This window comes from Nerophis ophidion, linkage group LG01 (genome assembly GCF_033978795.1).
Source record: "Nerophis ophidion isolate RoL-2023_Sa linkage group LG01, RoL_Noph_v1.0, whole genome shotgun sequence".
Lineage (NCBI taxonomy): Eukaryota > Metazoa > Chordata > Actinopteri > Syngnathiformes > Syngnathidae > Nerophis > Nerophis ophidion.
The window spans coordinates 59,332,097-59,345,040 of record NC_084611.1 but is presented as its reverse complement, the minus strand read 5'-3'; the positions used below and the strand labels follow the sequence as shown (position 1 = coordinate 59,345,040).

At 39.2% G+C, this 12,944-nt stretch overlaps 1 protein-coding gene across 1 annotated transcript in view; it reads left to right on the top strand.

The window, feature by feature from the left end:
- naa15b (N-alpha-acetyltransferase 15, NatA auxiliary subunit b) overlaps positions 1–12,944 on the top strand; it is a 56,433-nt gene that overhangs the window by 21,047 nt on the left and 22,442 nt on the right. The window contains exons 2-8 of the mRNA XM_061908450.1: positions 465–549; positions 642–746; positions 2,345–2,502; positions 2,596–2,730; positions 4,113–4,266; positions 6,690–6,809; positions 9,083–9,178. Coding sequence (XP_061764434.1) covers positions 465–549; positions 642–746; positions 2,345–2,502; positions 2,596–2,730; positions 4,113–4,266; positions 6,690–6,809; positions 9,083–9,178 — 853 coding nt within the window. The remainder of the gene's footprint in view (positions 1–464; positions 550–641; positions 747–2,344; positions 2,503–2,595; positions 2,731–4,112; positions 4,267–6,689; positions 6,810–9,082; positions 9,179–12,944) is intronic.

The window sequence follows — 12,944 nt, the reverse complement described above, 5'->3', positions numbered from 1 at the left end:
CAAACCTGACCCAGCAACACTCAGAACTGCAAAAAACTGAGTAATTGAGAGGAAACACAAACACGACACAGAACAAACCATTCATCCATCCATTTCCTACCGCTTATTCCCTTTTGGGGTAGCGGGGGGCACTTGCGCCTATCTCAGCTACAATCGGGCGGAAGACTCATAGCGCTTTACATAGTGAAACCCATTATCTTACTTTTAAACCAGTGTGAAAGGCACTCTGAACAGGTGGCTAAAGTGTCTTGCCCAACGACACAACGGCAGTGACTAGGATGGCGCAAGCGGGCGTCGAACCTGGAACCCTCAAGTTGCTGGCACGGCAATTCTCCCAACCGAGCCACGCTGCCCTTGAGTGCTTTTCTAGTTCATCCGACCATCCTTTTTAATTTGCTCTCTGAAGTTGTGAAGAGTTACCTGTACTTTTGACCTCAAGGTTTCTTTTCTCCTTTCTTTAACAGCGATGTTACGAGCACAAGCAGTACAGAAATGGACTCAAGTTCTGCAAACAAATACTTTCCAACCCCAAGTTTGCAGAGCATGGAGGTAAATATCCAAATTGTGGATGTACTGTATGTGTGTAATGATGACCCATGCGGGACAGTCATTGTTTTTTAACATACTTTTGTTCTTTACAGAAACCCTGGCGATGAAGGGTCTCACTCTGAACTGTCTGGGGAAGAAGGAGGAGGCCTATGACCTTGTCAGAAGAGGCCTGCGCAATGACCTTAAGAGTCATGTCTGTATCCTTGAATACATTTTAAAGAGGCCATATTATGATTTAAAACACTTCCTTGTGGTCTACATAACATGCAATGGTGATTCTTAGGTCAACATTTTTGCACAGATTTTCTGTTTGACAGACCACCAAACCGCTTTCTGACCGTTTCTTCAGGATGCGCTATTTTGTATAACAAACGTGTTTTTGGCATCAACTTTGTTTAATTAAGAAGAAGCATAAATGTAAAAATAACAGAGGTCGTAAGAGGACCACAGCCTCAATGGGGTGCCATGTCCTAGAGGTCCTCAGGGAAAAAACATTGTTTTGAAAATAACTAATGTATATTGTAATTTAAAAATAAAAAATATTTAATAAAATCATTATTTTTAGGATGGGCTGGCATAGGATAGACTTATTTATCCCACAATGGGGAAATTACGTTGTTGCAGTATAGGTTTTTGCATAGAGGAGCTGGTTTTACAATGAGATGCTACCATGTTAGGCAGTGTTAGCTACCTGCAGTATTAAGAGCATAGGACATGATTAATTTTTGGGTTGAAGGGGATTCATTCAAAGTTATTACATTTTGTGTATGTTAATGTTTCTGGTAGTATTTCCTCTCTGTGATGAAATATCTACTTTACAAGTATTGCAATTTGCCATGTTGTGATACTGTCTTTTGAATAACACTCCAGCGTTTGTGGGAGCCGGGTTCTGAACAAGTTCCTGGACCAGGCTGGTTACATTTGTATGTATAATGTCTTCCATTATAGTAAAAATAGAAGTTCTTTAGCAAGGAGATGTGTGTTGGCATCTTTAGATTTTTGTGTGGAGTTTGCAGGTTCTGTCTGTTTTCTGGCATTTTTTCAAAGAATAAAAACATGTATGTTTGGGTTTAAATGCTTCTGTCTCTGTCTGCCTTTTATTGGGATGTAGACATCTGCCACCCCAAGCCATTTGGGATAAACTCCAGCTTCCCCATGACTGTGAACAGGAGAAGAGCTGTAAGGTGATCAATAGTATTTTTAGTCAAAACGGAACCATACTTAAAAATACTGTAACTGGAGACAAAATATGTGCTTCGGTTTGTGATTTTTGACATGATCTGATTTTGCTTTAGTCTTCAAGCCACAAAACATTGTGTTACTGGACACGCTGTTGGAGCGCGCTTGAGTCTGTGGAGTACAGTCAGTACATCTTCTTTTTAGCTCTTTCCCTTCTGACTCCTAATCCATATCAGACAGAACCATGCTTCAACACCAAACTGGCATTAAGTGACAGTGCCTATGGGTTTAATATACTGTTATAAATACTGGTATATTTATTGTATCTGATAATGTAGTTCTGTTGTAGTCAAGTTTTATTAAAAAGTATATACAGATAACGTCAAAACACCAAATATTGGCACCGATAATCGGTCAATCTCTACAGTAAATTACCATCACTAGACTCATACTAATATTTCTAACTATGCCAGGTATTATTACTGGTCCCTTTTATTGCAGCCTTGTTAGTGGATTTTGAGCATAACTTACTTTGCTTGACTTGATCAATTTCCATACTATTTGCCTAATGGAATGAAGTGAATTGTTATGTTTCTTAAGTCCCCGTACCTCTCAGGCTGGCACGTATACGGTTTACTGCAGCGCTCAGATAAGAAGTATGACGAGGCCATCAAGTGTTACCGAAATGCGCTGAAGTGGGACAAGGACAACCTGCAGATCCTACGAGACTTGTCTCTGCTGCAGATCCAGATGAGAGACCTGGAAGGCTACCGGGTGAGCATAAACCTAATTGCTCTCCAATATGAATTTTTAGTGAAAAGTCAAAATAAAATTGGAGCTGTGCTATATTATTTCATATTCTTGTAGGAGACAAGGTACCAGCTGTTGCAGCTACGTCCTGCTCAGCGAGCTTCTTGGATCGGCTATGCCATTGCCTATCACCTCTTGGAAGATTATGAAATGGCAGCAAAGATCATTGAAGAGTTCAGGAAAACACAACAGGTTGGACATTAATATATTTGCAAAGTATGACAACCAGCATTCCATTTGTATTAATAGCAGAATATGTTAATTTATGTTTTTCTTCTAATGTGAGAATTTTTGGAGTACATTATGTATGTATTGTATCAAGAAAGCAACTAATATGCTGCATGTGTTTTCCCTAATGTAACATTGGGACAGCAACATATAGAGATTTCCCCATTGGATACAATTTGATTGTCTGTAACTGTTTCTATTTTCATCTGAGTTGTTTCAGTGTGCATATTGTACTTGAAGCTTTCACATGTTTGTTGTTGTTTCTGGGCTGTGCGTTTATTGGCTTTATTCAGTTCAACGCCAATTCTTCTATTTAGGTAAAATATTCCGGGTAATATTTTATTTAAATGAATTGCCCTTTCCTTGTGTTTCCTACAAACTGTACAACTACTAATTTCACCCCCTGACGGTTTATTATATCACGGGTTTGTCTCTGGGCGATATAGAAAATGACTATATCGTGATATTAGAGTGTACGTTTTCACACAGTTGTTTTTAGCTGCGGGCATTATACTGCATTCGTTTCCCACTCTTTCTTGTCTCTCTTTCTCACAGTGACTTAAAACAAGCGCACCTTATTACATACGTCACGTGTGCAACGTCACACGCTTCAGCGGAACAGGCAGGTAGCGACATGGTAATGTTAGCTGTGATGCTAACGGTACGGTGCGGGTGGTAATATGAGAGAGAGAAGGTGCGACTCTGGTAACAAATGGAGGAAGAATTAATTCCCTTGAAAAACAGCACGGGATCCATCGTCTGGCGGTGGTTTGGCTTCAAGCAGGAATACGTTGAACGTTTATGCGGCAAAAGCATTGTTACAAAAAGTAGCACCACTAATAATGTAGCATCATTTGAAAAGTTAACCGCTAGAGAATGAAGAGTGTTTGAAACCGTGCATGTCAACATCTCCGGCCGGTGCCACACCAACAAAATGCCAAAGCAACTATTTCCAGATCGACACCGTATGAAAAAAATAGTCAACAACAGGAGATAACGTCCGAAGTAACCTACCACATAGCGAAGATAATACACTATTTAATTTCCAATTATGCAGCTCATTTTTATTTGACAGTTATTGAAATACGTTGTGTGACATCATGCACAAAAGTGCACTTTATTTGTTTTTGTGCACTTATAGCTTGTTTTAAAATGTCTCTGACAATCTTGCACTTTCTGTTTTGGAAATGACATGAATGTTTGTGCCACTGCCTGGGTGGGGCCATATCTCCCAGCCCTACTTAGTTATGCAGTTTCTTGGAACTTTTGCCCTCAGAGGTCACTTTGGCTTGTGGAAAATAATCACCACTTTCTCTTGTTTTCTGTATCAAATGGCGTGCATCCAGACATCTCCTGACAAAGTGGACTACGAGTACAGTGAGTTGCTGCTTTACCAGAACCAGGTGCTGAGAGAGGCAGGTCTTTACAAGGAGGCCCTGGAGCATCTTTCCAACTATGAAAAGCAAATCTGTGACAAATTGGCAGTCGAGGAGACACGAGGTGTGTTAAGTCTCAGTTTGTCTCACTGACACTAACTTTTTTCCACGTTGAACTAGACCAGGGGTGTCCAAAGTGCGGCCTGGGGGCCATTTGTGGCCCGAAGCGTAATTTTTATTGGCCCGCGACACATTCTGTAGACAAACTAAACAGGTCCCAAATTAGAACAAAAAACTATGAAAAGTTCAACAGGACCAAATCCCCCAAAAATGGGACCTGAAATCTAAAACGTCGGACAACCTGAGCGTCTTACTGAATAAGGTCTTTGATGACTTCCGTGTGCCCTGTCATGAAAAAGTGTACACATTTCTTTGTTTTTGAGTGTACTAAAGCCCTCAAAAGCACTTCAGTTGACGGTATAGTAGCAATATTAGTAAATACAAGCATACTTAAGAGCACAGTTAAAACAAATACGAATAAAATCATTAAAATAATCACGAATGATTTTATTGCTTTGTTATTTATAACACACAGCTAAGATGTACAGTTGTGATCAAAATTATTCAACCCCCACACAGTTTTGGTGTTTTAGCAAGTAGGACATTTATTCCGTATTTTGTTTCTAGTCATATCAAATAAAGATGCATTAAATCGACAAATGCAACTTGAATTACAACATACCAAAGAGTGTCATTTCTTTCAATATCTCATTGACAAAATTATTCAACCCCTTGAAGATCATAAATCTTAAGAATAGAAATTGAATAAGGTATTTTCAATCAGGTGTTGAAAACACCTGTAGATGTGATTAGAACCATAACGAGCAACAATTAAACTGATTGAAAAAGACTGTGACGCTCAGCTTCTTGTAGATGGTCAATGGTGTATTTGCAACATGGTGAAGTCCAGGGAGTGGTCAAAGAAGTGAAGAGAGGAGGTAATTTCTCTTCATAAGAAAGGTCATGGATATAAGAAAATAGCAAAGACATTACACATTCCAAGAGACACAGTTGGGAGCATAATTTGCAAGTTTAAAGCTAAAGGCTCAGTGGAAACACTACCTGGGCGTGGTAGAAAGAGGATGCTGTGTGCAACTGCTGTCCAGTATTTGAAGCGTACAGTGGTGAAAACCCCCGGGTAACAAGTGGGGAACTACAACAGGACATTGCAGAGGGGGGAATGCAGCTTTCGTCCCAGACAATAAGGCGCGCACTACGAGATGAAAGCCTCCATGCCAGAACTCCCAGGCGCACCCCACTTCTGACTACCAGGCACAAGAAAAATAGACTCAAGTATGCCAAAAATCATCTGGACAAACCCCAAAGGTTATGGGAAACTTTTTTATGGAGTGATGAGACAAAAGTGGAACTCTTTGGGCTTATGAATCAACGTTATGTCTGGAGGAGAAAAAAATGAAGCTTACAAAGAAAAGAACACCTCGCCTACTGTTATGCATGGTGGGGGGTCAATCATGCTCTGGGGCTGTTTCTCTGCCTCAGGTACCAAGAATCTCCAGCGCGTTCAAGGTATTATGAATTCTATTTCCTACCAGGATATATTAGCTGCAAATGTCATGAAGTCAGTGACGAAGCTGAGGCTTGGGAGATGTTGGACCTTCCAACAGGACAACGATCCCAAGCATACCTCCAAATCAACATCAGAGTGGTTGCAGAAGAAGGGCTGGAAGACTCTGTAGTGGCCTTCACAGTCGCCAGACCTAAATCCTATAGAAAACCTGTGGTGGGTCTTGAAGAAGGCAGTTGCAGCACGCAAGCCCAAGAATATGAATGAACTGGAGGCCTTTGCCCAAGAGGAATGGGCTAAAATACCTGTAGATCGTTGCTAGAAGCTTGTGTCCGGTTATGTATCACGTTTGAAGGATGCAATTACTGCCAAAGGGTGTTCTACTAAGTACTAAAGATGCATGTAACTAGGGGGTTGAATAATTTTGTCAATGAGATATTGAGAAAAATGTCCTTTTTTGGTATTTTGTAAAATACAGTGTTACAATTTAAGTTGCATTTGTCTATTTGACACATCTTTATTTGATATGACTATAAACAAAATACGGAATAAATGTCCAACTTGCTAAAACACCAAAATTGTGCGGGGGTTGAATCATTTTGATCACAACTATAGAAGTGTTTTTCAAATGTTAGCATATGTTCACCCACATTGTTTTGGTTTGAGTATTTTTTTATATATAAAATGTATAAAAGTGGCGCTTGCATCCTTCATTATTTCTCTATGTGGCCCTCGGTGGAAAATGTTTGGACACCTGAACTAGACCAATGAAAGTTTAAATTTTTTGGCATAGTGCAAGCAGGTAACTTTTCTGTAAGTTTGGTACAGGCTATATTATTCAAGGTGTGTGGCTATCGAAAGTTTTGCTTTACGATACTACATACTACATATAATGTAATCTGCAAATGCATTACTGGGAATCAGTACAACTGCCTTTACTTGATAATGTCTTATTTATTTAGGAGAGTTGCTGTTGAAGTTGGAGCGCCTGAATGAGGCAACGGATGTCTACCATCGCCTGCAAGAGAGGAATCCAGAAAACTGGTCCTATTACCACGGCATGGAGAATGCCCTAAAGCCAAGTAAAATATGTTGTCCTTCCTATGTAAAACACACATATTGTAGTTCTAAAAAAATATTATCTTATCCAGTAGATGCATCTATGCACAGGTTCCAAGTGCCATAGGGAAAATGGCAAACATATATGAATAAACGATTAAAAAAAGAAATCCCAATTTTTCATAGTCTTAATGTTATAAAATGCATTTAATTTTTATATAGAAATATCTAAAATTCAGTTACACACATTCGAAAACGAAGACAAACAGTACAGCGATCCCCACAAAATGCAACTCCATTTGTGGTGTTGGGGGTTTGGCCATGGGTGTGGTCAGTGGCGTGACCAGGGGGCCAAGTCAAAGATGACATGATCATATAATTGACTATGGCTTTTGTACTTGTTTAAACAGGCTCAAACTGTACATATTTTTTTATTTTTACGTAGTATATGTATTATCACTGGGCTTGAGATCCAAATGGACATTTTCAATTTCCTAAATCAATTTGATTTTGATTTATAAGGTTCAAAATAAAAAATCCCGGCTTTATTTGATATGCACTTAAATAATGTCTTAACTCTGTTATGAAATTTAAAACAAATATCTTCACCATAAATAACTTGGGTAAACTTTCTCCAAAGTCTTAAAATTATGACATAACTGAATTGCAAATGATAGTTTATTTTATTACAACATTTAATCACTCCAAATGGCATTAAGGTATTGTTTCTTAAAGTGTGAAATAACGCCAAATTTGTAAATTATTTTCCTTGAGGCCCTTGTTACTACAGTCAGACAGGATGTAACAAACAGCTATTTTATTGTAAATGTGGGAAGTATGCTCTTGGTTTCTCTGGCACATTAGACACTGTTTTGTTTAGGGAGGTTTGTAAACAAAAGTAGCTTCCTAAGTATGGCTGCCATAATTTTGTAATAGTGAGATTGCATCACATTAGCAATTATCTTACAAGATTTGCTGAGATAGGCTCGAGCACCACCCGCGACCCTGAGAGGGACAAGCGGTAGAAAATGGATGGTTGGATGGATTTTCAGTTATATATGCAGCATAATGAACAACAACAGTTTCAGTCAGAGATATATGATGCATGATCATCAGTATGGTTCACTTTAAGCATCTGAAGAAGCAGCTTGAAGCTGGCAAGAGCATTGTAAATCTTTGCCAAAAGAAGTTGCTACAGCCTTTTTTACTCTATCTTCGTGGCCTCAATCCCTCACTTGTTTTTGTTGTTGTTCACGCGCAAGACGGCGGTGTGGGTGTAATCGATATCATACCTTGTGAATTGATATTGCAAAATTTTAAGTGTTTTTGTTTACGCAGCCCTAGTAAAAATTGTGTGACTTGTAATAAACCCTCTCGATTGTTATTGGGATGAACCACCAGATGGCACTAGACAATTCTTGGGTTTGCAACCAGCCCCCCTCTAGAGGCCCTTCTTCTAATTTAGAATGAAAATATCCATCCATCCATCCGTTTTTTACCGCTTGTCCCTATCAGGGTCGCGGGGGGTGCTGGAGCCAGTCTCAGCTGCATAAAATGTATAATTCACGAACTCACACTAACAAGAATTATTATTATAGTTGTTGTATTACATACTATACTGACAAATATCTCATTAAAAAAACTTTTTGTTAACCTGAAAAACAAAAGCTGAATATATGTAACCCCATGCATTGTCTAGAGAAAAAAAAGGTCTGTGTTGGCTTTTCAAAGCTATGATGTGCATCTTGGTGTAAGTTGGCCACTTGATGGTACTAATAGCTCACCTTTCCTCATTTTTTCTTTCTCTATAACCAAACTACTGTCCATGTTTTGGTTGATGATAGACTGAGTTGTTTTAATATAGAATGGTGAAAGGTGGTGTCATGTTTCATTGCCTGTTTACTCTTCCTTTTATAGCAGCTCCCCTCCTTTGCAGTAAGTGCTTAAAAATGAGAAGTAACGTAAAATAATGACGAATGCTGTGATCACAAATTTGGTTTTACTTGACCGATTTTCACTATTCGAAAACTCTTTTGAGACATTTTACCTGAGTTGAAAGTTGAAATCATCATGCTAGGCCACCTATTATGCTGAACATGCATTTCTCGCCCCTATTGTTAGGTTACACTAAGAAAATAAATTATTTACAATTTAAAGCAAAGAAAATAAATCTGTTATTATATGCACACAGCAAATGCCAATCACAAATAGGTGGGCATTTACTGTTTACGAAATATAGTAAAAGTAGTCTTTCCTGCTTGTTGAAGTAGCTTTCCTGTGTTTTCCTTTTCTTTAGGTAGTGTGGAGGAACGATTTAGGGTCTATGAGGATGCCTGGGAGAAGTTTCCTAAAGGACTGGTTCCTCGCCGACTGCCCCTCAACTTTCTTACTGGTAGGACCAACATTGCAACTTCTAGTGAAAAAGAACTAGCAGATCGTTTTAGTTTATTTAGTCATTGTTGATTAGAGATGTAACGATAATGTACAAACCCCGTTTCCATAACAGTTGGGAGATTGTGTTGGATGTAAATATAAACGGAATACAATGATTTGCAAATCCTTTTCAACCCATATTCAATTGAATGCACTACAAAGACAATATATTTGATTTTCAAACTCCTAAACTTTATTTTTGTTGCAAGTAATGATTAACTTAGAATTTCATGGGTGCAACACGTGTCAAAGTAGTTGGGAAAGGGTATGTTCACCACTGTGTTATATCAATCAATCAATGTTTACTTATATAGCCCTAAATCACTAGTGTCTCAAAGGGCTGCACAAACCACCACGACATCCTCGGTAGGCCCACATAAGGGCAAGGAAAACTCACACCCAGTGGGACATCGGTGACAATAATGATCCAGTGGGACGTCTGTGACAATAATGATTATGAGAACCTTAGAGAGGAGGAAAGCAATGGATGTCGAGCGGGTCTAACATGATACTGTGAAAGTTCAATCCACAATGGATCCAACACAGTCGCAAGAGTCCAGTCCAAAGCGGGTCCAACTCAGCAGCGAGAGTCCCGTTCACAGCGGAGCCACCAGGAAACCATCCCAAGCGGAGGCGGATCAGCAGCGCAGAGATGTCCCCAGCCGATACACAGGCAAGCAGTACATGGCCCCCGGATCGGACCGGACCCCCTCCACAGGGGAGAGTGGGACATAGAAGAAAAAGAAAAGAAACAGCAGATCAACTGGTCTAAAAAGGGAGTCTATTTTTATATCACATTTTCTTTTAACAACACTCAATAAATGTTTGGGAACTGAGGAAACTAATTGTTGAAGCTTTGAAAGTGGAATTATTTACCATTCTTTCTTGATGTACAGCTTTAGTTGTTCAATAGTCTGGGGTCTTGTTGTCGTATTTTACGCTTCATAATGCGCCTCACATTTTCGATGGGAGACATGTCTGGACTGCAGGCGGGCCAGGAAAGTACCCGCACTCTTTTACTAAGAAGCCATGCTGTTGTAACACGTGGCTTGGCATTGTTTAGCTGAAATAAGCACGGGCGTCCATGATAATGTTGCTTGGATGACAATATTTGTTGCTCGAAAACCTGTATGGACCATTAAGCATTAATAATGCCTTCACAGATGTGTAAGTAACTCATGCCTTGGGCACTAATACACCCCCATACCGTCACAGATGCTGGCTTTTGAACTTTGCGCCTATAACAATCCGGGTGGTTATTTTCCTCTTTGTTCCGGAGGACACCATGTCCCCATCGCCACAATGTGGACTCGTCAGACCACAGAACAGATTTCCACTTTGCATCAGTCCATCTTAGAAGAGCTCGGGCCCAGCAAAGCTGGCGACGTTCCTGGGTGTTGTTGATAAATGGCTTTTGCTTTGCATAGTAGAGTTTTAACTTGCACTTACAGATGTAGCGACCATCTGTAGTTACTGACAGTGGTTTTATGATGTGTTCCTGAGCCCAAGTGGTGATATCCTTTACACACTGATGCCTGTTTTTGATGCAGTACCGCCTGAGGGGTCAAAGGTCCGTAATATCATTGCCTACATGCAGTGATTTCTCCAGATTCTATGAACCTTTTGAAGATTTTACGGACCTTAGATGGTAAAATCCCTAAATTCCTTGCAATATCTCTTTGAGAAATGTTCTAAAACTGTTCGACAATTTGCTTACAAATGGGTGACCCTCGCTCCATCCTTGTTTGTGAAATACTTAACATTTCATGGAAGCTGCTTTTATACCCAATCATGGTACCCACCTGTTCCCAATTAGCCTGCACACCTGTGGGATGTTCCAAATAAGTGTTTGATGAGCATTCCTTAACTTAATCATTGTTTATTGCCACCTTTCCCAACTTCTTTGTCATGTGTTGCTGGCATCAAATTTTAAAGTAATGATTATTTGCAACAAAAAATAAATGTTTATCAGTTGTAACATCAAATATGTTGTCTTTGTAGCATATTCAACTGAATATGGGTTGAAAAAATTTTGCGAATCATTGAATTCCGTTTATATTTACATCTAACACAATTTCCCAACTCATATGGAAACGGGGTTTGTAGATATTGTATTGCGGTTTCAAAATCCTCACAATATTTCCGTGACTTGTGGCTGTATTTATGGAAAACTTAGTGAGTATAGTTTTTTATTGGCACTTTTGCGTTTGCCGGTCTGAAAATATACAACATATCCTCTGTGCAGCACGGAACCAACAAAATGGGGTTGTTTAACACCGTAAAGCGGAGAATAAGAAGAAGCGTGTGAGAGAAGCATGTTCGTAGAGAGAAGAGGACCTGTATTTTTCAGAAGTTTCTTGAAAATTTTATTAAAATCAGTTCATAACTTTTTAAAGTTACGTTGCTAACAAATAAACAAACCCTGCCGAAAATATAACCTCTTTGCCGCCGGTTTCAAAGTTTCCCCACTGCAAAGCAAAGCGCGCCACCTTTGTCTTGACTGTTTTTTATTCAGCACACCATGCTTGTGATTACAACTACATACACGGTCGGGCTAGCTGTCAAACAAAACATGAAATGGGGGCTAATAATTTACAGATACTGCATTAAGATTGTTCATGTTTTTCAGTCAGTGCAGATTGTTGCCCTACTGCATTGTGTTGTGCATTACAAACTCATAAGCGATTCAGCTGCTCATGCAAAAACAAGCTTACGGCTAATGTCAGTCACAAAGAACGAGACAATTTTTATAAATTAGAATGCAACAATAAAAAAAAACATTTTGTGTTGTCTCTCAACTTTTTGTCCCTCTGATCGATAGGAAAAATTCCCCCCAAAAAAGTAGTTCCACTTTAAGTTATGGTGTTAACAAACAGGGGGAAAAAAACTGCCAAAAAACCTCATTTGCTGCAGTAATAATGTCTGCGTACTGAAAAGCGAAGTCCGCTACCTTCGTATTAAGTATTTCCAGGCCAACACCACGAGGCGGAAAAGCGCCAGCTTGGAGCGTGTACACTGCCGGGAATAAGAGTAATATGAGAAACTACTCAACATTAATCTCTGAGGTATTTACAATATTAAAAGTTATGTTGTCAGTTGAGAAACCACATTTTCTGAACTAATATAAAAAAAGATCCACTGCAGAAGACATACATTTTTTTTTATATATACAGTCAAAAGAGATTGGGTTTCAGGCGCAGTTGGGTGTTCCAATAGGTCAATGACCCCAAACAAAGAACATAATGTGATGGCTGTTTTGAGTTTCCAATAATTTCTACAACTCCTATTTTTTTGTGATAGAGTGATTGAAGCACATACTTGTTGATCAAAAAAACATTCATGAAGTTTGGTTCTTTTATGAATGTATTATGGGTCTACTGAAAATGTGACCAAATCTGCTGGGTCAAAAGTATACATACAGCAATGTTAATATTTGGTTACATGTCCCTTGACAAGTTTCACTGCAATAAGCCGCTTTTGGTAGCCATCCACAAGCTTTTAGCAAGCTTCTGGTTGGATTTTTGACCACTCGTCTTGACAAAAATAGTGCATTTCAGCTAAATTTGTTGGTTTTCTGACATGGACTTGTCTCTTTAGCATTGTCCACACGTTTAAGTCAGGACTTTGGGAAGGCCATTCTAAAAACTTAATTCTAGCTTGATTTAGCCATTTCTTTACCACTTTTGAAATTTGTTTGGGCTCATTGACCTATTGGAACACCCAAC